Here is a 25581-nt window from a genome sequence, read left to right on the forward strand (position 1 = left end):
ACATTACGTGTGCGTGTGTCTTTGTGCCTTTGTCTCACGCACAGAGCGTGTCAGGTTAATGACCAGCTCTGCTTTGACCTCCTTGAAGGTCATGTGCCAGTGCTCGTTAGCCGTGTCACCATGGCGATATGTCAGCTGTCAGCACGATGGATAAGGAGCTGACAAAAAGAACAGTGAGGCGGAGGAAGGGGTGAATAGAGAGGATGGGGAAAGAGATTGGGGTTGGGGGGTGGGGAGGAGGGTTGGGGGGAATAGACTGGGAGGGAGGACAAGTTCATTTAAATGTGAGTCCCATCAGAAGGCCTCTGCCACTCCTCATTAACAAGATACTTATAATTGGCAAGGTTGTTGTGGCAAGGTCCAGGCCTCTGGGATTGTGTGCGTGTGAGTGAGTGTGTGTGTACTACAGAAGGCCTCATTCTGAGTTGTGGACATAGAGGAGGTGCTGACCCCTTCTTCATACTGGTCAGCCCTGAGGGGGAAAAAGCCCCCCTTTCTTCTACGAGTCATCCCCCTCTCTCCATCCAGCCGGGAGAATAGAAGGACTAAACAACATGACAGCTTCAGTTGTATGTCGGTAGCATCAACACGGGTATCAGTGGCTTTGTTGTACCACCATTCTGTCTGTGTGGTGATGGATGATAAGCGGCCTACTTTAGACTGAATACATTAACATGGGACATCATGGTATAATTTGTTGCCATACAAACCCAATGTTGCCCTGTAGAGTTGGTTTAATTTTATCTAAAAATGCCATAAATACAGAAATTGGCACGTGAGCATCAGCTCAATTCCATCTGAAAATATTGTGCAATAAGCCCTTCATGTAATCATATTCAAATGACTGCTTTGTGTGACTAGACATGTACACAAAATGTGTATATTTATTAGTGCTGAACCCCAATTCACCATTTGACTGTATCAAATGAAAGCTCTTGTTGTACATCTCTTGAAACCAAAACATTCCACTAAAATCTGGCCCCATCTGAAAATATTTTTGCTTCAAGTGGGACATACAGTGGCTCAATTAAATGTCCATGTTCCACATTTGAAAACTTCCTGACGACCTCAGTGACAGCAGTAGGTGTCTACAGAAACACACACATATTTGTGGCCTGTTCTCTTGTTCAAAACATGTTCAAAAGATACTGACAATTAGCAGTACATCGCAATGACCACTAGATGGCAGTAGTGTCACATAGATTGCGATTGACCGCGAGCCTGAAAGCTCCGTGCCTCATGCTGTACTGTCTGTTAATAAAGTGGGCGTCGTTTCAATGTGCAAAAAAATACATAAAAATAGGTGATTGGGAATCTATATTTACCCAAAGTGTGTTCCGTACCGTGAAGTGGGCATAATGATCCCAATCAGTTACCGGTCTCACAACTTGACCTCTTCTGAATACGTTTAGAATTCATAGTTACATACTAAGTACATGTAATCGGGGTGCGTGTGGTTCTTCACCCGGCTTTCAGTTGAATTCCTGCGTTTGAAAGATTGTAATTGTGCATTTAATGTTAGGCAGGACTACAAGTGGTGATGCTATTTTGGCCACGATGTCAGTAATGAAGGTCAAGCTATGAATACAAAGGGCTTACCCGAGTCAAATGAGTAGCCAGTTTGAGAAGTTGTCAGCTGCATTATTTAAGGTGCGAGGCAGTGGTGATTTTCCTTAAAAGCCTTACTATTATGTCTTTCAAGGAGTAATAACTCCTCACTATGTTTTATTCCATCTTCACCCACCCTAATTGGCTCACTTTGTACTATTGTCTCCCCCCCTTCCACATTATTTTTTTCTTCTTCCTCCAGTATAACCAGTGAGGCAGGAGCATCCATCTACAGTGTGAGTCCTGAGGCGGTCAAAGAGATGCCAGACATGGACCCCAACCATAGGAGTGCAGGTAAGCAGCCAGACTGAATTGTCTTACTCTGATGGTTATTAAACATTTTGATCAATAAATGTGTATGGCCCCTTGTTACTGGTGTTGTGGAAGACACTGCGTACAGGTACGCAACCAACACTTCTTTTAATCATTGATTAAGCTGTGATTAAACAGTGAAAAACTCCCATCAATTCCCCAGAGCCCAAAGTGACTTATTCAAATCAATTGTTATGGTATGGTATCAATTGTCCAGCCAGCAATCGAAACCACAAAGATAAATAATTTGTGATCATAACATTTTTGTCAATTGACTTCATTGGCTAATTGTTTGAGTTTTAAATGTGAATTGCTTGTGTACCAGTTTTACACCAATGTTTAGATTCAGAGATTGTGGCAGAAAGAGAGTTCTGACGGTCCGCATAGTATGGACAATTTTTATATATACACTCTCTTCTATTGGATGTCTAAGTAACACAGATCATACAGTATTGTCACACTATCTGTGAATTTCTGGCTCTCTTCCGTGTCTCCTCCTTTACTTTGCGTCTCTCGCTCTTTCTCTCACTTGCCACCTCTCCCTCACTCGCTGCACGTACGACATCATCGAAAACGCAGCAGAATATAAAAAAGAATCGCACCGAGTTTTGGAGAACAAATGCTTCCAGCAGACTTCCTCTATAAAAGCCATAAATCAAACGAGGCTGGCTTATTCCTCACTAGTTTCCTGTGGTCAGCAGCACTGAGAGCCGTGGAGATTCATATTTATACCCCTAATGAAAGCCATAAGAACTCTACAGTGTTTGACTTTGCTTGGGTATGAAAATAGGTGGTGCTGGGCCAAGACACTATGGCTAAAGTGTCGGATGTGGCAACGGCGTGTTTGTGTCTGTGCTTTTCTGCCTCCGTCGATACGAGTGGCCATGTAACATAGTATATTGGGAATTGTGAGTTGAAGGCACCTTCCATCTGTCGTCCCTGTTGGGAGGACTAGGGACATCTAGTGGGGATAGGCAACATTTCAGCCATCTGTTTTTGTGTTCAGCTTATTTCTGTGGTCCCCTCTGATCTGAGATGGAGTGAGGGATTAGCCAAGAGTCGCCACGAAGTAAAATCAATTGAGCGTATGGATAAATTTTCCTGGACAACTTGTCCCTCTTTCATTGCTTGCTGCAGTGTGACAGTCGGTCTGCAGCTCCTGAAAAGTCATAACTATTTGGCTGCCTTTTTTTTTTTCACTTGCAAAAACAGAGCAGCCACATCACCGCTGAAAATGTGGCTCATAAACTTTCAGTAAGTGAAGCTGCACTCTATTAACGAATAGGACTGTCTCAGAAAGGGTGGACGAGAGACCCAGACACACACACATAAACACACACATGCATAGGATACACTCTGTATGTACAATTAATATTTATAAATGTTAATCTTGTGTTAATGTTTATATTGCTGTCATTCTATACTTTCCAAATATTTTGACTAATTGTATGTTGATACTTCGGCAACATTGTTCTTGAAACGTACGTGCCAAGAAAGCCCATTAAATTGAATTGAATTGAGTCAGAAACGGAATAGATGGAAAGCGTTTTGGAGTCTTTTGGTGGTGCGCTGCACAGGGCCAGGATTGAAACTCCATCCCTGTCTAAATATTATCTCAGGCAGCAGCCTGAGAGGAGAGAGGGGAGAGGAGAGCCATTGATTCCAGACATACTCCCTCTTTAACATCCCATCCCGCTCTCTTTCTCTCTTTGTCTCTCCGTTCCTCCTCAAAGATCTGAATTCTGACGGCCTTCATGCGGCACGCTGCATCGCTGACTCGTGATATTCAAACATGCACATCATGCACGCTTACGAAACAGTGGAGCACAGGAGGGACAGGCAAACAGTTTCCTGTAGTTTTTGTATCCATCATGCAGTGTGTTATAGCTCAAAGGGTGTATGAGTAAAACATTTGTGTCAATCTCTATGCATTATTAGAGCCTGTGTACTGTTTTCTCAAATAAAGGACTGACAATTTTAACAAAAATGACAACCCTAGAGTTGGCACTTCCTTACAGGGGACATGAACCGTTATTTGGTTGTGTTACTCTCTCCCTCTCTCTCCGCCTGTGTGAGTTCAGGGGGGTGAGGTCATGTGTTATAGTGTGTATGCGAGTGAGGTTGTTTGTAATTTTTCTCCTTGTCACTGGGCCCTGCCAGCATGGAAAAGACATTTGGCCTCGTGTGCAGCAGCAGGCTGAGGCCTTACAGATTTGTTAAAAGCAACCCCACTTTGGACGGTGGAGACTGTGCGTGTCCTTTTTGTGCGCTGTATTTGGATGTGTGCACCACTGTGCACGGGTCTGGTGGTGAAATGAGAGGTTTTAAAGATACGTGGCTCCGGCATCTATCAGGATGATAATGACAGGTGCAAAGACTCTATTTGAAAGCCAGCTTTAATTATTATTATGGGGTTGGAGGAATGACAATTAGGTTTGGCCTGCCCTCAGGCCAGCAGTGTAATATGCAGATAATTAGCATATTCAGTAATTATAATATAATATGAATTTGCATATTTAATAACTCATTCAGATAGCAAGCTCATGAAAAACACAAACCATAGACTCTCAAGAGACACAAAATCACATATTTCTTCTCCCCCTCTTCCCCCCCCCCCCCCTTCATCCTCCCTCCTTCTCTCGACAGTGTCCATTGGAAGACGTGTCCAAGATCCACTGGCTGAGCTTGTGAAGATTGATCCTAAACACATTGGCATTGGAACATACCAGGTAAGCGTGTTTTCATCTCCTTGTGGGTGAGAGCGTCTTGACCTCGAGCAGCGGAGCATCTGCTGTGAGTTACGCTGAAGCAAAAGGGGCGCGCACGTGCGTGGGAAGGCATTAACAACTCCTTCCAAAAAGTAGTCGAAAAGTTCACACATTTGATTGATAAATTACGGGTGATGTATCATATTTTTTTTTCATCCAATAACATTTTTTTTTAAATACAACAAGTAAAAGGCCAACGAGCGTAGGCGGGACTCACGACTCACATCGGGGTAGGTGAAATAGTAGTTCTTGATGAATGACCCGCAGCAGGCTTGTTAGAGCCGGTGAGACTCAGCAGCTAATAGCGTTTTGCACTGTCGCTGCTTTGTTACTGCACCGTGCTAGAATCACAGATGGAACGATGCCGGGTCCAAGAATAATAATAATAATAAAAGAAAGGAAGGAAGGAGAACATATAAGCTATTCAAACACATTATAACTACTCTATACTAAACTAGTCATCAACATCAATTGCCTCTTTCAAACCCTAAAACACATTTATTTGTGTTAGAGGGGCTGGTATTTATATTTGTAAGCAGTATGTACAAAGTATGCTCTGGTCTGCTGTTGAGTTTTCATTCAGACTTTGTCAGAGTTCAGGTGCGACTTTTGTATTTTAGGCAAAGAATTTGGACTTGAGGGAAAACGGGAATGTGAGGGAGGGACTGAAGAGCTGTAGGAACAAATGAGTAAAAGTTAGAGGTGAAGAGAAGAGATGCAAACGGGGAAGTAGATAAACTCTGCTGAGGCCTATGTCAACAGATGATGCGCAAGAGTGCCAGCTAATTCAATTAATGGAGATCAGGCATGACGTGTGTTTGCTTGCTCTCAAGTGTGTGTCTGTGTGTGTGTGTCTGTGTGTGCAGATGAAGCTACAGTTAGCGCAATGTTGATTTTCTTCCCTACAAGTGTGTATATGTGTGTGTAATAGTGCAGGAGAAAAGGAAGACAAGCATTAGGTCAGTGTGTCTCCTATTTACGCTAGCTATTGCTAATGTAGTATTTTCATGCATCTGTGGGAGGTTGTGTTGGGAAAAGGTTCATGAGAAGATGGCAATAGGAACAAACCAATAAGGAAAGAATAAGGTCAAATTGGCAGAGATATGCGATACAAATAATAGTGACCAAGGCAGTAATCACAGCATTCAGATGATCTAGCACTACTTTTTTCTCTGGAAAAGGTCATTCAAGGGTTGAACAACAAGAAAGAGGAGTTGATGTAGCCTGAGTGGCAGCTGCAACAACTTATAATTTGTTGATAATGTTTTTCATTATATATTTAATTAGTAAAATGTCAAACTATAGTAAAAGGATCAATAATAATCTAAAACCAAAACAGTAAATCCTCAAATTTCTGCACCTTGAATAAGCATTTTTGGCTCTAAATTCTTAATAAGTAGCAATGAACAATCAATTAATCATCACAGTAGTTGTCAACTGATTGTTTTATGGATCAACTAACAGATTAATTGACTAATTGTTGTTGAATGATCAGTCTTCTAAGGAATTGAGCTAAAGCCTGAATACATCAGGATTACTGACAGGATGATCCTGTACACTAAGCCAGTTATGTATAGCATATATCGTAGCTAAGAAATACACAGGTTAAGATTCATTTATACTCGTCAAAGTCAAAATGTCTTTTTCTGGGCGCGTACAAGTAGAATTAGTTGTTGGTGTTGGCACACAGAGCACCTATTGCAGTGTTAACAAGAAAAAGAATCAAACAGTGTTGAGGAAGAATCCCCATTGACGGCCACTTCAGATGAGAGGAGGAGGAGGAGGAAAAAAAAAAGACAGCATAGGGTGACGAAGGGTATACGGAAGAATGGGGGGGGGGGGGGATTTGAGGGTGAGGGCAAAATGGTGATTTAAAGGAGAACGGAGAATGTTGTATTGTGCAAGTGCTTGTGTATACGTGTGGCTGAGTGTGTTAGGTCTCAGGCCCGTGTCTCTCATCACGTCCTGACTGGGCTCTCTGGGGTGCCCGGGGTTCTGCACCTCCTGCTCTCAGATCATGTGACTAGGTCAACAAATGATAATATAACCGGGTAAATAAACTCTGGGTGCTGACAGATATGAGATGGGACATCCCTTTGACCTGCGCATCAGCTCACACACGCGCACACACACACGTACACACTATTCTCCCCATTTCCTTTTCAAAGTCTAAAGGGTTAAAATGGACACACGTCCATTTGTTATAGTGTATGTACTTGTGGGGGTGTGTGAGAAAAGTGCACTCATGCATATGTGCGTTTTCTTGCATGTTCTTTGTGTGATTCATGGCATTTTGAGCTTTCTGAGAGTTTATTGCCATTAGACCCAAACAGCAAAAGGGCAGATGTAACTCTAGACAGCTGGCACAGCATGCTCTCTCTTTCTCTCTCCCTCTGCTGACCCAGTGAGTGACAGCTCTGAGAGAAAGGAGGAAATGAGCTGAGGGCTAAAAAAGTGAGGCCCATTAAAATCAGATTGGACGTAACTATTGGTGTGGGAACACTGTTTTCACTACAGTACTTCTGGCACACGGGTTTTTTTGGATACTGAGCTTGCCAGATGCACGTCGGTTTAAATGGCAGTATCAGTAGTATTTGTGTATAGATGTGTGTATATATTTGCAGTTATACAGTACAATTAATTAAACACATTCCAATATATAAGCGATAAATTGCGTTTGTATTTTAGAAACACTTACATAGGCAAACATCTCAGGAGCCTTGTGTTCTTTACAATTAGAAGCTTTGTGGGTGTGGCCCTTGGACAGCTCCTCCATCTGTCAATCAGCTCTTTATGTTGCTATGGTCTGTTGACAGCTGTGTGATCCCCAGGGCTGTGAAACTAACTGCTACTGGGAAATACACACACAGACACACACTGCTGTGTAAGAAAACATCGCCCGCCAGCCGGATATTAAAGAAACTGTCACTCTTCTCCTCACCTCTCTCATCCGATCTCCCTCTCTGGCTCCATTTCATTTCTTTTTGTTAGAATTATCCCGCATTTTCCACTGGCTCTCTGTCCTCTGTCTTCCTTTTGTGCCATGTTCTTCTTCTTCTCTCTCTCTCTCGCTCTCTCGCTCTCAAGTGGTGGAACATGTATTGTGGACAAGCATTGAAAGCATACGAGTGTCGCTAAAGTTTTGAACTTTTTAGCTAAAAAGAAACGTATCTTTTGGCATTTCTGCACAGCAATTGTGCAAATGTGTATGTGTGCGTATATGTTTGAGCATGCAATCTCTCAATGGCGAGTGCCTACAGGGAGACAGGAGCAGACATAGCTGAGAAGAAGGAAGGCGAGCCTTGCAGGGTTGACAGTGATTGATAGTTTCTGCCTCAGTGTTTTGAGGCATGGGAAAAACAAAACTCGCCCTTAAAGACTTGATCAGTGGCAGAAGCTGCCAAACATTATCCGCCACTATTTTAATTATTTCCCTTTCAGTAGGTATGTCACTGCAAGTGTTTAGTGAGGCAGTTTGATGAGTCACACTTGTGTCTTTGCTCATGTAATCAATTCAAACAGGCTCGTCCACAGGCTCCTAAACCTTTAATATTATTGGTACCTTGTCATATCAAGTTTGTCACTAAGGCCCATAGCCCAGGTATTGCTTTCATTATCGGGACTGTAAAAGATAGAATGGAATAAAACCATTGTAAACCATGGATAAAACACACAAGCATCAGAAAACTATGAGTGTAAATTAAGATCAGTCAGATTATAAGGTGGGAAAAGCAAGTCAAAATGTGTTTTGGGGTGTATATCATGATGACTTGAAATCAGCTGATCTCTCCTACTTGGAAAGTTAATCTCTGTGCATGTCTGGAAACTTCTCCTGTTTCGATTTTCTCATGCTCTGTTTTGCAGGAAGTAGAGAAATAGCCATTAGGCATTCATGAAAGGTGTTGGAAAACCATAAAGCCATATCCTTGCTGTCATATCACTTTCAGCTGCTGATTTACGGCGGGTGTTTAACCATTTAACAATGCACGCTTTCACACACGCACACGCACAGACACAGGTTGTTAGCCAAGCCTACGTGATGGGAATAGTATGCAGTATGTTCAAGATGGAGTTCTCAGAAGCCTTATAGAAGCTGTCAGTCAAGATGTGCATGACCTTCAGATAACCCAAGGCACCTTGTTAGTTTGTACATAGTCCATTAATTATCCGTTTGTGGTAGATGGGAAGTGACAGGTTCACAGCATTGTTATACACAAGTGCAAGAGAATGTGCAGGATAAATTATACTCCAAATTATCTATACTAATACTCTTAAGATGTGTATTTGTTTCTTTTAGGTGTCAAAAACATTTCCCTTTCTTTCTTCATGTGTCTCTACTGGTGTTTGATAAGAATTGTTGGTCCTTTAATCTAAAAAAACAAACAAACACTATTTATGATTTTTTTTTGTAATGCATAGATGGAGTAAAAAGCAAACTTTTGGCTATAAACCAATAACACAACGGTTGCATGAGTATGTAGAGCAACAAGGCTGTGAATGCAGACTTTCTGACGTGATGACGTTTTGTAGTCTCATCTGGTGTTTTGTAGTCAACCAACAACCAACTCTTCAAAATTCTTAATCGACTAAAGTAATTTTGTATCGTGGAACAAAACGTATATATATCTGAAGCTTGTGTTAACCACAACCCATTAAAAAAAGTTTTGACATTGAGACTTCGGAGAAACTGGAAGAGCAAGAGCTTGGGCGACCAGGAGCTTGCGTGTGCCGCGTTGTCTACTTTTGTACTAGATCCATCAAAAATGTTCATTGTGGCAACTTACATCGACCTGATTGCTTGTTAAATCGTGGATAAGGACTCTCTTTGACTGGCGAACCTCTCAACATCCAAAATAATGGAAACATGAATACCAGCCTAATTTGAAAGACATAAGAAGACATTTCTCATGACCCAGGCTGAATGCAGCAAATGGAGGCCGAATGCCATTTGATCCCACAGTCATACAATCTTCTTACAATTATCTTTCCATCATTTACTGCCCTCGGGCTCTTGGTACATGCAGCCATTCTGGCTCCAGCATGTTTCCAGTTGCCAAGCTTTTAGTGGCATCATAAACGGTATTTCAGTCTGCTGACAGTCCGAAAGACCTCCGCCATCATTGTCAGTCAACACCTCAACTTATAGCAGTTGCCTCACCTTCCTTTTTTTCCCCTCTCTATATTTATATTTTGTGGCTTTAGATTATGTATGTGCCTCATGTTGCAAAAAAATAACATTTGATGCTTCTTGTTATGGTTTTCTCTGTATTTCTGTCTACTCTCTTTTCCACTATCTCTCTTAGATTGACGTGTGGTAACTCGGCAGCATTCACGTACTCGAGGTGCAGACAGAAGCACTTTGTTCTTGCGTCTTGGTTGGCTGGCTTCAGCTGGTGCCCGGCCAATCCAAACATGACCTGCACACGTAGTGTAGGGATCCTGTCTATTGGCGCTGGATGTTTTTTGAGGTTTGGGGGCTCGGGTGTTGGGACCAGGGATTGCGGGAATGGAGGTGGTTTTTAAAAAAAAAAAATGGATGGACGTGTATCCATGGCATGGACAGAATGTGAGCTCATGAGGTTCTGCCCATAAGGTTGCAAGATGTGCATGTGATTGGGTTTGTCTGGAAATGTCTCTTGTAAAAAAACATTCTTGCTAATTTCTTTCAATCTATCTCTCCATCACGCACATAAATATATGTGATATAACCACAGAGATAAAAAAGTCAGAGAAAAGTAACGTGGTAAAAACAAATAATAACCTCTAATCGCGGAAGTGAAGTGTTGAGAAGGTGGAGTTCAGAGTCACCTGAAAAGATACACCCCTCCACACGAGCTCTGCACATACATGGCTAAGATGATGCTAAATGATGAAAGCTGATTACCGCTAAGCGACATTAGTGAGAGAGATACACGGCTTGAGAGCTGGATAGAACGATACACTGGACGACATGCTTCATTCATGCAGTTAGAGCCACTGTAAACCGAGTAGAGCACCATGAGGGCCTCTGCTGTCAGGACGCACACACACATATATACTGGATTTGTGTGTATGTTTAATAGAGCAGAACGCACTCATTTTCTGTAACAGCTGCTCTCTTCCATTCAAACTCTGGCACATTAAATCACCGCTGCTGGTGCCAGAAACACTCTCTAAATCTGTGCCTGTGCGTTTGACTGATTGTCCTGGTTTACTTTTTAACTTGAACACTGGCCTTTTTGGGGCTTTTTTGTTTGAGTGTGTTTGCGCTGCTTTTTTTAATACTTGCATGCTAGACAACACGAGTCAGTGACCAGCTAATTTGTGCCTTATTTCTGAGACCAGGTAGCTGTTGGTACTGAGCCATGTCGCAGTGTATACACTTTGGGAAATACTAGCATTGTACTGTTGTTACCAGGCCAGCCATTTTTTTTTAATCTAGCCTTTTTAGTCTTAGTGGTTTAAAGTCATCTTTTTGAAGTGAAGTATGAAAGGCCATTTTATTTTCACCAGACATGCCAATGTGAATTTATGATACATAGCTGAGTTTTGCATTGTTCATGTGAGAATTACAGTGAGTTATTGCCCAGCTCACTGAGATGAGCGCTGCCAAACTGTACGCCCCTCCTCCCCACCCCCCTTTTGGCAATAAATAGCATTTAAAAGAGCTTTAGGATAAGTTTAGATTCAAGAGTGCATTACTGTAAATTTAGTGTTTGCAAACTGAACAGCTGTATTTCACAGAAGGAAATCCTCAACTCTTCACACAGTACAGCACATTTGTATGCTTAAAAAACTGTATGTGGATACTGTGCATACAGAAGTATGAGTTATGCACAACTGAACCAAAGGATGGGAATTTTGGGAACTAGCTGTTTAAACGTTGTGTGTTTTCCTAGAGGAGGTTGTCCTGGTCAACATGAAACAGGATACATTTGAAATAAGTGTGTCGGCTTTGCTTGAACATATTTATTCAGAACACCTGTTTCAAAATGAATGAGGATTGTGATTTTATTTTAAATTTTGAACTTAGATGAAATGAATACTAATTATAGTTAAGTTACAGTACCCGTTCAGATTTTCTTTCCATCCTTCAGTTCTGTCCACTTCTGTGTTAGCAGTCAATATCTCTTGTGCTGCTCCCACCTCGATAAGGTTTCAACAGGAATGTGAGAACACATTCATTGGGGTTTCTCTGCAGGTTAAAACTCACACTGCCCTGCACACCTCCACCTTTCTCAAGTGAAAACATTCTTCTCAGGTGTGTCATTACAGGTGATTTCCTCTCGCTCGCTCTTTGTGCGTCTCCTCTTTCTATACCTTCTCACTGGAAATCGTAAAACCTTCAGTGGGAACTGCGTACAGTTTTGCAAGTTATTTACATATTCTCCAAAAGGCCTCTGGCCGTATTGCCTCAGTATTCTCACTGAGAATCAGACTGCAGGTCACGTGAAGAGTCACCACCAGGGGAGCTGTGCTGCCTCTCCGGTACTGACTCGCTCTTTCTGTCTTCGTCCGTCTTTCCCTCTCTGCTGAATCACACTGTGTCTCCTGGGTTTAAACTGACCGCTTTGTTGCTGATATTACAGTTTAAACTTTCAAAGGAAGTTCTTGCCGACCGGACAGATACAAATAGAACCTGAGCTCATTAAATCCAACAATTCAGATTAATTTAATAGAGTAATTAATTACTGAGATGTTATATTTTAAAGGAAACAACTTTCAGTCATAATGAATTGTAAACATCACTGGGAAGATTAATTGTTTAATTGTTCATCTAAAAGTACTCGTTTCAAATTTGAAACGGCAGCGAAGTGGGAGCAAAGGGAAGAAACTATTGGCAATGTATCACAACATTTTTTAGGCAAATTCCATCATCTGAGTCCCAGTCACTCACATTGTTTATGCTGCACAACAGTAGAGTGAAGGGAAAATGTGTCATGGTGTAATCGATCAAAAACTAAAATGTTCATCTAAGAATTTATTTTTGCAACAACATTGTTGGGGTCATTGAAAGTGCAACTGTAAAAAGACAAAAAAATCTGCTTTACGTTAACACAGTCGATCCACTTTGTGCTCCCAACCTCATTTGTGGGTGCTTCCTTTGGAAATAAGTAACTTTGTATATTGCCTCCTGTTGTTGTAAACCTTTCACCACCAATACAATAAAATCATTAGAAAACACACCAATAATTTGCTTTTTTTTCATGTCTTCATGTCTCACTTACTAATAAGAAACTACCAGCAGAGATTTGAATATATAAACTTGGTTCAAACTAATCAATGTCTCTAAAAGGCCAAGCGAAACCTCGGGGCCTGTCTCACTTTCCCCGTCTGTCCCTGTCTAACCTTCCCTCTCCTCGTCTGCCCTCGTCTGTACCCTCTCTCCTCGTCTGTCCCCCTTGTTCCTAGTCTGTACCCGCTCTCCTCGTTTGTCTTGTCTCTCCCCATCTGTCCCTGTCTGTTCTCATCTGTTCCCCTTTGTCCTCTCTTGTCCCAGTCTGTCTCCGTCTGTCTTCCTCTGTCCTCGTCTGTCCTCCTCTACCCTTGTCTGTCCCCGTCTGTCCTCATTTGTCCTCGTCTGTCCCGTTCTTGCTGACAGAGAAGGACGCGTTTGCGAGCGGCCGTTATCTGTTTAAAAGCCAGTGTTTGTTCAGAGCGTGGTCATGTTACAAGACATCAATCCACGCGAGTCCCATTCACGTTGGTCCACACATAGCACACACAAACAGTTGCACACATACACAGACGTAGCCACAACAGTAGTCTAGTTTAGAGTCGGCTAATCCTCGAGCAGTTGCCGAGGCATCCTTCTGCAGCTGAACTTCATGGTTGTTGGCCCTGTGTTGCTGCCCGGGGCTTCTCTTTGTCTGAGGTTAAACCGCTAGCCCTCATTAAAAAAATGTAATATTATTTTGGTGTGTTGTTTTGATAAGTATGTTTATTTTTTCACCTCACTCTCCTTTATTAATTTAAATTGTTGGCTATTTTTTCCCTGCTCCTTATTAGGGAAAAGGATTCCAGCCCTTTTGGAAAATATGTGCTGGTTAATAGCTAATTGGCTGGTGGTTGAGAAGTGTCAAGAGTTCATTTGAAGGATCTCAAATCGGCAGCGAACTAAGGCAACGCGAGCACTGTGTTAGTGGGAGAGAGAGAGAGATTTTTGGCCAAACTAAACACTCTCCCTCTCTTTTTCACATATGTGCTTCCTATCTCCCTCTTTCTCCCCTTCTGTCTAACTCGCTCCACTACTTGTCAATCAAATCGCTTTCGCTCTCAGTTTGACAGCATTTTATTGCCAATACTCTCTGCGTTTATTTCTCTCTTTGAGGATGACATTGTATTAATCCCCTCGGGGAAATTGGTCCTACACAGAACCAATTAGAAGGATGAAGCTAAAATGGAAAATAATAGTGAGTAAATATACAAGTGGGGGATTATGTAAACAGAACATGGATATGTAAAATCCATTAGAAGTTATGCAACATGCTGGGACCGCATTGCAACAGCAGAAGCAGCAGTATTCTCTTTAAAATACACGCCTCATCCTATTGATTGATTTAATCTAAAAAAAAAAAAAGTAATATAAAAGTTTGTGTATTTGTGCAACAGATGAATGCAGTAATTTAATGTTATTTTTTTATGCTTATCCAGTTGTTTGTTTGACATTTCTCTCTGTGTGTTTGTGTTTTTCTAGCATGACGTGTCAGCAGGAGGTCTGAAGACGGCATTGGACGGCGTGGTGCAGGAATGTGTGAGCTTTGTCGGGGTGGACATCAACATCTGCTCCGAGACGCTGATGAGGTAGACGACACATGAAGACGCGCGTGTGTGTGTGTGTGTGTGTGTGTGTGTGTGTGTGTGTGTGTGTGTGTGTGTGTGTGTGTGTGTGTGTGTGTGTGTGTATATACAGTATATGTGCTCACAAGCATGTGCACTCACACACACATGCAGATTGTGAAACCGAGATGAAGTAGGGATTAGACCTCTGACATACTTTCCCTTAGCAGTCACAACATGGCAATGCTTCATCCACACTCATGCACAGGCGCATGCTCACACACACACACACACACACACACACACCAATACCTCACTTATTCGGATGACAGGAATCAACAGAGGGGATTAGGCGAGGTAGACTTACAGATATGTACAAATGTCTCTCTCACATAGAGATGTTGATGGATGCAACAAATATCATTGATACTGTGCACTCATGAACTCACTGAAGCATGTTCAGTGCACAAATTTAGGATTTAAAAGTACAAGAAGTGCACACATTTGATGCACACACACACACTAGAAGTGGATACAAATGGTATAAATGAGCTGGCATTAGCTGCAGGGCAGGCATCAGGTCATCTGTTTACCTGTCTGCTTTGCAAGTGAGCGCTTTCCATTCCTGCCAGAAGTTATGCTACACACATTAAACACACACCGACGTGTTGATGACTGAGGTATTATGTGGAGTGTTGACATTGCCGTGTGCTTTAGTGTGAGTGAGTCACTGTAGGCATTAACGGAGCAGACCTAATTGAGTTTCAAATCGCCTCACTGCATTGCTCAGCCAAAACTGGACAAATATACTCACTAAATATTGGCTTGCGAGCGTTTCCCCTGCTTGTTTAAATGCCAAGTCACAGTCTGCACAATCTGCTCTGCTTGTTTATATATTATAGAAATATGAGGCCAGATGTAGAAACAATGTGTTCGCAGAAAAGTACATTGAGAATGTTCTCACCTCATGTGGGTTTCAGACTAAGCGAACGCACGGTTCCACGATGCGATGATGGTTTACCGATGATGTGATGCCTTACTAGTACGCCACAGACGTGTGTACCGGTCAAGCATCACATTTTTAATCTTTGGTTTCCTCCCGTCTACATTTTTTACTCTACTCATCCTCACCTTATCATCCAATATATAACACAGAGTCCTCAGAAATATGCACCCAGACTTCAACAAACTTATTTCAAACTTGATAATGTTGTAGGACATTTCCCTTTTTTCATTTATTGTTTTATTTCCTAGGCATGTGGCAGGCCTGAATACTGGCAGAGCGCGAAGTATTGCAGAGTGGAGAGAGCAGAATGGTCCCATCGTCAACCGGGAGCAACTCAAACTGGTCAAAGGCATGGGACCCAAGACTTACCAGCAGTGTGCCGGATTCATCAGAATCAACCCGCAAACCCTGCACAGGTGTGCAAACTGTACATATGTCATGTATAGATATTTATCATATAGCATGTATAGATGAGGAGACATTCCTTTATGGTGGTGTGTGTGGAAGGAGAAGTTTTCAAGTAGTGTTTCCGTATAAAGCATTGAACCGAAATAATACCCCAAAAAATTGACAGTTTATGTGGATTATCCTGACGAAAAGAAAAAAAAGAAATTAGGACCCAAAAAAAAATAGGACATTTTTTTTTTCAAAATGAATATTTTCTTTCTTCGTTTACTTGAAAAAAAGGCAACGATTGTCCTGATTTTTTAAATTTTTTTCCCCTAATTTTTATTATTATAATTTTTTTTTATCCTAATTTTTTTTAATTAGTGGTGAAAATGGGCTTCCATACTTTCGAGACTGAGCGAACACAATGAATTAGCCTCCGTTATTTTGGAGTGAAAGCATGAATCTCGGAGTCAAAACAAAATATAACGTAAACCGGCTGGATTCCAAATTATTTTTTTTTTGTTGGTAATTTCGTAAATCGATCCTTTGATGCAAAGTTGCGTTTGCCTCTCAAGACTCGGACTTCCTGATAAAACTACAACACCTTCCATTCGTTGTCCAAACAGCGCCAAAGCTTCACCTCACCCTGTCCCTGAGAAACCAGCGGCTAAGAAGGTCAAAAAGAAGGCTGGCGTCATTGTACCAACCTCGGTTAACCCTCTGGACCAGACCTGCATACACCCAGAGTCCTACGTTGTTGCACAGAGGTACAGTACACACAAACCCACTAACGCACACACAGCTCATCCCCACTGGCCAAAGCATGTTCGGGCTAAGATGGAGTTGATTTTGACACCGTCTCATATGGGGCTGGTTATAGTGGTGGAGGATTCTGATTTGATTTACACAGACACTGGATACTACGGGGGAGGCGTTGGCTCTTGTGTACGTCAGTGTGACTTTGTGTGTTCGTGTCCTCGTGTGAGAAATGATTGCTTGCCCTGCTGATGCTGATATCAAAAGCACATTGAACATCTGCCCGATACTTGTATTGTCCTGTGAGTGTGTGAGAAAGAGAGGGAGAGGGAGAGAGAGAGAGAGCCCGCTCTCTTACAGCTGTAGTCACTCAACTGTGTTTAGTCTACATAAGTTCTGACACTAGTGGCTTTAAGCATCGCTCCCCTCATGTTGATGCACCTTTAATGGCCTCCGCGCATGTGTGTGAAGATAGATGGATGCTGCTTGTGTGACTGTTTTTGCTTATCCTTCCTACTTCAGCTAAGTGAGCGTGTATGTTTGTGGGGTCATGTGTCTGTGTGTTCAGCAGTAGGCCGTATCGTGTAGTATATCAAAGAGCTGTTTGGGGGTCAGAGGTTTAAAAAGACAAATAACCTCCCGCTGCTATTATAATACCCCTTCTATTCTCTTTCTACCTTTCTAATGGTCCTCTCTGCCTCACACACAGTACATGTGCACACCTTCTCTTTTCTCTTTCCCCCCAAGTCCACAGATCGTGTTCCCTTAAATTTCAATTTAATTCTTGCGTTTTTGGCAGACCCCCCCCTTTCTCTCTCTCTCTCTCTCTCTCTCTCTCTCTCTCTCTCTCTCTCTCTCTCTCTCTCTCCCCCACTCTCCCTCTCTCTCTCAGTGGCGTTTGTTATCACAACTCCGTAAGGTGCCCAAATATTGCTGTTGTCATGGGGCCATCTTAAACGTCAACCATCGTTGCGTTGCCCGCACCTGGCAGACTGAGTTGTTGTTTTTGTGTAGATGTTGCCACCTTTGTGAATAAAAAAAATAATACTTTTAATGACACAATTTTTTAACAGTTTCAGCAGTTTGAAACATGTTTGCTTTCATCTATTAAAAAGTCTTTAGTGTCTAGAAATGTCTTCACTTGTGAGCACATTAAAAATGACTTTGCAAATGTTGTATCCTTTGCTATGACGATCTTGTAATGCGCGTCTGTCAATTTCCTCAATTAAAAGCAGATATATTTCTCACCTGCTTGCACATATTTCGCGATGGCCTCAGTTTCACAAACCATCGCAGAATTTGAGAACCTTTTTAGTTTTTTTGGAGAATGTCCCAAAGCGTGTCTTGTGGTTTCACAGCATGTCACATCCCTCTTTAAAAGTTAACGACGATGGTCTGTGGGGTTGAGGTCTGATGATGGCGCGAGAAAAGCGATGCATGTCAGCACTTGCTCTTCCTTGGAATTTAGATGGTCTGCTTTAGTTTTGATGCAAAATAAATTATCTTCACCTTAAATTTAAATTAGAGCGTTTGTCGTGCCGCTCTCTGCGAAAAAAAAGACTAAACTAAAACCTAATTTGGCTGCCTATTCACATAAATTCTCCACATTACAGGTGTATCTCCAACTTTGATTCATCTGTTTAAAAGAATCGTATATCTTATTATTCATAGAAAATCATCATTTTTTTTAGAATTTTAAATAGTTACTTTGCAATTAACAATGCATGATTTTTTCTTCCTTCCTTTGAGTTTTGTCAGTAAAGAGTTTTTTTCTTAGATTCAGTTTTACATTTTTAAAGTTATTTTATTATATTATGCATTTTATTTTGGCTACTTAACATATTTGGAAACATTATACCCTCTAAATGAAAATATCTCAAATTGTGTGGATCATTAAATGCATCACTGCTCTTCTCACATCCTCACCTCCAAGCAACAAAAGCAGGAGCTACGCAGGGAGGATTGTGGAGGAATGCTGTCTGTGTGTGTGTGTGTGTGTGTGTGTGTGTGTGTGTGTGTGTGTGTGTGTGTGCGTGTGTGTGTGTGTGTGTGTGTGTGTGTCTCTTTATGGTGTATATGGAATATCATGTTCATCACATTAGTGAAACTGGATCTTCCATTACTGCTCACAGCCCCCACATCACCCCTTTTTGTAACCATATACAACACACACACACACACACACACACACACACGTGTAGACCGTAAATGCACAAACACACACACACACACACACAATCTGTCCACTTTAGTTTCAGTGAGATCTGTTTGCATTAAAGTGAATATTGATATGCGACTGTTCTGTAAATGATGTTGAGGAAGTTGTAGACTTTGTTAGAATATTTAACACCAAGATGTCAATGAAGCATTGTGTTCTTGTGCAGTTGGCTCCATTCCATGAAATGTGTAGTTTTACTCTGTGATATGAGACAGAGGGGTTCGGCTCTATGATGAAAACTGCTATATTTAACAGTCGGGGCCCAATATTTCTATAATACAAGACAGAGTGGGCTCTTGCTGTGCGCCTGGATAAAATCTATATCCAAGCCCACCCAACCCCATATACACACACACACACACACACACACACACACCTACACACTTACACACACACACACACACACACACACACACACAGCGTTGGTAGTAATTACATGAGTATGAACCCAACACTGTGGAGGCCTCTGGACTCCTGGTACCCCTTAAATACTAACATACACCCTTGGAAAAATGAGATGGGCATCTCACACACACACACACACACACACACACAGACACACACACACACACACACACACACACACACACACACATACACACACACACCTAAACGTAGAACTCACCACCCACCAAAACAATCGTACAGTCTTGAGCCACAATGTAGGCTGCTCTTAGTTCAACTCTGCCTTCGCCCTCTCTGCTCTCCCTCTATCATTCCGCCATCAATGTTTTTTCACTCAGATGTTGAAGGGATGTTCCTAAATATGGTCCGCAATTCTGACCACATTTGTGTACCCTCTTTCAACCGTGTCTGATGTTTGGACGGTTTGACCTTCAGCAAGTATCCGTTGAGAAAAGCCTGAGAAAAGGATATTTCTAAATGTTCAGTAAACGATAAGTTTCTCTTTGAATGTCTGTAAGAAATTATAAAATGAGAACAGAGCCTTATGGTATACTGTTTTGCCTGTTACACTTCATTAGGGAGAAGATATTTCCTCCTGTGCTGTATTTGATACTCTAGTGAGTGTCGCAGATTTTTTGGGGCATTTTTAAAATGCCCACACGGGAGGAAAAAAAGACAGGAAACATTGTGAGTAAGAGAGAGGAAGAGGGATGACCTGCACCACAGGTCCCAGGCTGGATTCAAACCATGGGAGCTGTGGTATGCGTCTTAGACCTCTAAGGCCACCAAGATGCAAGTATTTATTTTCCTGTAAAGCGATACATGGTTGGAAAGTTTAAGAAGCCCAGAGAGACGGAGGAGACAAGATCCTAGTGTTGGACAGGCATCCATTTCGGTCCAAAGGTGCCGTTTCCTCACCACTAAGCCATTTCTGGCACACACTCGGCTACTATTTTGCACCGATCTGACTCGCGAGTGTTGAGGGATTGATTCCTCTTGTCTCTCCCCTTTTTTTTTGGGCCGGTAGACGGTGTCTTGGCTGGCGGGGGGCCTCTCAACGCCCAGCTGTCTCATACATAGTTTGTACACAAGCCGTGTCCCGTTACAGCCGCACTGTCTCTGCCGCAGCCAAATGAGGATTTCTGAACAACACTGTGTATGAATCAACTTTGTGTGTGTGTGTGTGTGTGTGTGTGTGTGTGTGTGTGTGTGTGTGTGTGTGTGTGTGTTCTAATATGTGTGTGTGTCCACCTGTTCTGTCCATCACGGTGGGGGGAGGAGGGGGACAGCTGCGGAGTCTGTTAGGCGTCAGGCTGCCACTGAGCGACATTCATCAAGGACGCTACCCAGCTGGTCCACACATGAACACATGCGTATAGGCAAATGCGTTCTTATATATATATATATATATATATATATATATATATATATATATATATATATATATATATATATATATATATATATATATATAATAAAATATACACAACACTCACAAAGACACGCCAAAGTTTCCATCGCCTCTATTCGCCGCGCTGGCTCTCATGCCGGTGTGTTACTCGACTAGCTAATTAGTTTTGATTCCAATCTCAGGCTCAGTGAGTTTTAAATGGTGCAACCTGACTGACTGTCTAGACATTTTGGAGGTGGGACATCCTGCTAGAATAAAGTGATAGAGGGAGATTTTTCCAGGCGCTGAACAGATGGACAAACAGTCCAACCTTTGCAAAGTGGAGGCAGTTTCATGAGACAAGGTGTCAGGGTGTTTACAGCCCACTGCGGATTTACCTTGATTTAATAGGGGGTAAAATAAATGTGCATTTGTGCTTGTGTGTGTGTGCCTCGAGAACAGAAAGCCCTCGCCCCGGCAACTCATGGCTTTGTGTATTTACTCCCTTCCCTCTCCCCATCCCCCCCACCCCCAGTTCCCTCTCACTTTACCTGCATTAGCTCTGCATTAGCTTAGCTTTTCGCTCCCTACTTCCTATGTTATTGCTTTTCTCATCTTTTGTTTCTCTCCTTTTTGACAGTTATACTTTACTTTTCCTAATCATTCGTCCCAGTCTGTCGTCACTTTCCCCCCACTCCCTCATCCCCTCTTTCCTGCTCAGTTACTCCATCCCTCATAGGCCCAAATCTCTCATTCAGTCTGCGGGGGAGGTGCTCCATGTGCTTTTAGCCCAGCTAGGACCACTCGCATTCACAGGCCCTGTCATGAACTTGTGTGTGCACACCCAAACACACAAATATATAGTTTAGGTTTCACACTCTCCGCTACATCTTTCTTTAATAATCTTCACTTGTTTCCAGCTTTCTGTCCCTCGTGGGTGGGAGTGCAGACCAGATCGGGAGTGCAGGCCTGCAACAGTGTGTGGAGAGAAAGGTTGGGACCAGCGGTGTCGAGGAACTGGCCAAGACACTGGACACCACACCTGAGACCCTCAAACTCATCATAGACGGCCTCACGCAGCCTCCTGGGTTTGACATAAGACAAAGTAAGACTCCTGCCCGTCACAGTCGCACGGGAATAAGACCAACATTTGTTCTTGCGAAACATCTGGTTAATGCCGTGATTTAAATTGTAGAAGAACCATCTTACAAAGTCAAAAGGCGGGCAACTGTTTCCTAGAGGATCAAATATAGCATGTTCATGCATGTGAACAACATTGTGAATTATTTGATATTTCAGATTGCAAAAGGAATTGCGCAATATAAATGCACACATTTATGTGTCAATAAGAATCCAAAATGAGCAAAACAGAAACTCCTCAGTATTTCCCACAGGTGTCAAAAAAAGATTATTATTATCAGAATAAAACCCTTTTCGATGTACCATCTTGTTCCTGTGATTTTCAACAGATATCACAATCAATACAAAACACTGGCATATTAGATCTAAAATAGAAAGAGCAAATAACAAAGACAGATCATGGATAGTAGTAAGAAAGCAGGGCATGCTTACCAAGTGATGACGTGAATCTAAGGTCACACATCTGCTATAACTGCATATATATTTTTTGCAAAATTCACTGTCACTGAGCACAAAACTATCATTGTTTTGAATCCTATAAAATGAACAGACTGCACATGTCTGCAACCTGGCAGTCACAGTAACTTCTCGTAGTCTCTCATCTTTCCTTCTTAATGTCCTCTATTGGTCCCTGCTGACCGATGGAGAGTTGAAGGTGTGTTTGTCCAGTTCTCTGACTGGTTTGCTAGTTACGACACAAACTGTCTTTTCCTGTGCCTTTTTTCTTTTTTCTTATAATAGGCATGTCTTGGCAGTGTAACCTAATAGGATCTGACAGTGTGTTGTCTTCCTCCCTGTAGCCCAACAACACAAGTGTGTTTCTGAGAGTGTGTGATGGCTCCAGCAGACTGGGCCGTAAAACAAAATATCTTTGCACACAAATACACAAAGACCTCTGTCTTGCTCCTTAATCACCGTCACAGTTCAGGTGCACATGGACATATGAATAAATCATACACACATCGATTCTCAGCTGTTTGGCTGAAGCTCAAATTCGAATAAATCTAATATATGTTAGATTTTAAAAAGCTTATTCAGTGTGAAAGAAGAAATAGAAGGAAAAGTCTCCGATTAAAGCTACAAGCTATTGAAGATGGTATTTTGAAGATGGTACTCACTATTGAAAAGAAAAGTGAAAAACATTATTAATATTTGCTATTATTGAGTGCGCGTCAAGCTAAGTTTTCATGTGTCTTATTCACTGATTCTGGAAACATCATTTTAAGAATTAAACGGTCAGTAGTCTCCCCCTTGTAAAGAAACAAAGGGATACTTGGTCTGTTATGTAGAATAAGGATGAAAGTGCACACTTAAATGAATCTGGGTTTCTAAAAATATTGTTGCAATTGTTGGCCAATTTCCAGACCGGTGATTTTAATACAAAATAACTTTATTGGCTTATTACCAGGCTCTCCTTTTCATACATCTCCATGTGGAGAGATAAAAAAAAGTCATGCCTGAATACCCAGTTAGTGCGGGCTAACTTCTTAAAACGAAGGAACCCGGCTTCAAGGTTCACGCTCAGGTTGGCCCTATTCGGTTGCAGCGCACTACGCTTGGCCTCCTAGCCAGTGCTCAGCTGAGTAAACAGATGGGCCGAGGCTACCACATGAAATCAGTGCTGTGGGGAGGATAATTGGACCGGACTATTTCCTGGGGCGCGAGCCTTCCTTGTTTGTGTTAATGCCAAAGAAAGGAACAAAAAGATCTCTGGTGAACAGGCCAAGTGGAAAGTAGGGTAGCAGGGAATGCTGAGAAATGTGGTAAGTATGCAGAAACAAGTATTGCGTTTCTGCTTGAAATGTAATATCCGTTTGTCATTTCTGCCCCGCCCCGCTCTTTCCTGCATCCCCCTTTCCCGTCTCTCCTCCCAAGCGTTGGTGCTAGCTACCACACGTACCTGATTTTGATCCCTGTTCACTTCTAGCTACCTCACTTTTTCAAATCCTCTCTCTTTTCCTCTCTCCATCTGCAGATTTCGGGCAAGCGGACTTCAAGCGAGGCATCGTGTCGATGAGCGATCTGCGGGTGGGCGCGGTGCTGACGGGCCGGGTGGACAACACATCTCTGTTCGGGGCGTTTGTGGATATCGGTGTCGGCCGCGCGGGCCTCATCCACAAGAGTAAAATCACCCCGGACAAACTGCCCGCGAGCCAGCGCCGCCGCAGCCTGGCGCTGGGGCCCGGGGAGCGGGTGGAGGTCCGGGTTCTCAACGTGGACCTCGAGAGGCAGAGGATCGCGTTGGACCTGATCAGAATCCTGCAATAGCCACTTAAGTCCCATCTAATTATTCTGAGAATAAAACGACTTCAACACTATTCACATATTGTTCGCGTCCTTCAACTCTTCAATATATGCTTTCTTGAGTACGGCTTTGAACAGTTTGTAAAGACACTTGTTTGTGTCTTTATCAAAAGCAGCCGTTGTTTACAGTGTTTGTGGACACTGGAACAAACCGACTAAGGAACATGTAATCTCAAACAGATTTTAAACTCTCACAAAAGACAGTGTGACATAAGATATACCGTAATGCACGTGATGTGTATTTCCTCGACGTATTTCCTCGACGCGCTCAGCAGTGTGACCGGATTCACACTGCACATGATGATGAGACTTGAAAAGGAGGCGGATGTGCTGAGTGATGGAAAGAGGAAAGACATCAGTTAAAAAACAGGTTTTTATTTCAGACAACAGGAAAATGTGAGAAGATGGGATGGAGGGAGGGGTGTAGACTAGGAGAAAAAGAGGAGGAGGCGGGGTTCTATCTCCCAGACTGCAGTAAAGCCTGAAGGCTTTTTAGGCATGGTCCCAGACACAATTATCCCAGGACACACACACACACAAACACACTAATCAGCTGCTTCAAAATTAATCCCAGACTCCCCATCCACATTATCTAATTTGTTTGTTTTTATGAAACTGGAATAAATAAAAAAAAAAAAAACATCAAATATGGTTCTGAGAAAGCCGGAGGTCCCTTGTGCTGAACTCTATACTGAACGCCGAATACCTAATCACTGTTAGTGCCGCTGCTTCACCGTCTCCCCTTTGGGGGAACGAATGGAATACATTCTCGACGCACAAACACAAAGAGAAGTTCGATCAAGGTTAATCAGAAGTGGCAGTTTGCTCAGCGACGATCTGAGAGAGCTACACACACACAGACACACACAGACTCATTTTACATACTCTATTCTTTCTTTGCGCTCTCATTATTCAAACAGGATTCCGTGTCCTCATGAAGGTGGCTTCATTTCATCCGACGTTAACTCCATCTGTCATTTTGTTGCCTCGCGTTTGTGTTGGTTGCCGCATACTGTCGCCTGGCACGGTCTTTGGTGTTTTTGCCATGGCGGGGTGGGGAGGGGGGGGACACACATGTGTTGGTACACGTAGCCGCGGCGGCCCTCAGCACATCGCTCCAGCATTTTCCCGCCTTTAATTTTCCTCCCTCTGCTAAACGTGAGCACACAGATGGGACAGGCAATCTGGCAGGCAGCCGGCTACTGCTGCCCCTCGGAGTTTTTGTCCCGACACTGACCAGTAATGAGCCTCTTATAAGTAGAAGAGCGACTGCGGGAGCGGTTGTGTAGTTCCCCGTCATCCGCGGCGGCCCTGCTTCACAGCTGTCGTGTAATGGGAGTGAGCTCAGGTGCGCGTGGACGTTTTGCCGAAATTGATGGCAAGCTATTTGTTGTCATATAATTTTAAAGGCTTTTAAAAGTCATATTAACAAATAAAAGTGTCCCAAGTGCACATGCGGGGCTGTCTTTTCTTCCCCTCGTCGTGTGTTCAAGCTCCAGCCACAGAGACGCAGGTGGATGCAAAA

The 25581-nt window shown here is 42.6% G+C and overlaps 1 protein-coding gene across 2 annotated transcripts in view; it reads left to right on the forward strand.

Annotated features, from left to right (window-relative positions):
* The window catches only part of srbd1 (S1 RNA binding domain 1), a 45184-nt gene extending 21133 nt beyond the window's left edge, over positions 1-24051 (forward strand). For both annotated transcript variants that reach the window (XM_068568129.1, XM_068568130.1), the window contains 7 exons: positions 1811-1902; positions 4567-4649; positions 14365-14471; positions 15702-15869; positions 16470-16610; positions 21533-21717; positions 23728-24051. In XM_068568129.1, coding sequence (XP_068424230.1) covers positions 1811-1902; positions 4567-4649; positions 14365-14471; positions 15702-15869; positions 16470-16610; positions 21533-21717; positions 23728-24020 — 1069 coding nt within the window. In that variant the 3' untranslated portion in view covers positions 24021-24051. The remainder of the gene's footprint in view (positions 1-1810; positions 1903-4566; positions 4650-14364; positions 14472-15701; positions 15870-16469; positions 16611-21532; positions 21718-23727) is intronic.
* Positions 24052-25581: the final 1530 nt, after the last annotated feature.

The sequence above is a fragment of the Clinocottus analis genome, unplaced genomic scaffold, assembly GCF_023055335.1.
Source record: "Clinocottus analis isolate CAN_PGR_092001 unplaced genomic scaffold, fCliAna1.0.p SCAF_8, whole genome shotgun sequence".
Classification (NCBI taxonomy): Eukaryota; Metazoa; Chordata; class Actinopteri; order Perciformes; family Cottidae; genus Clinocottus; species Clinocottus analis.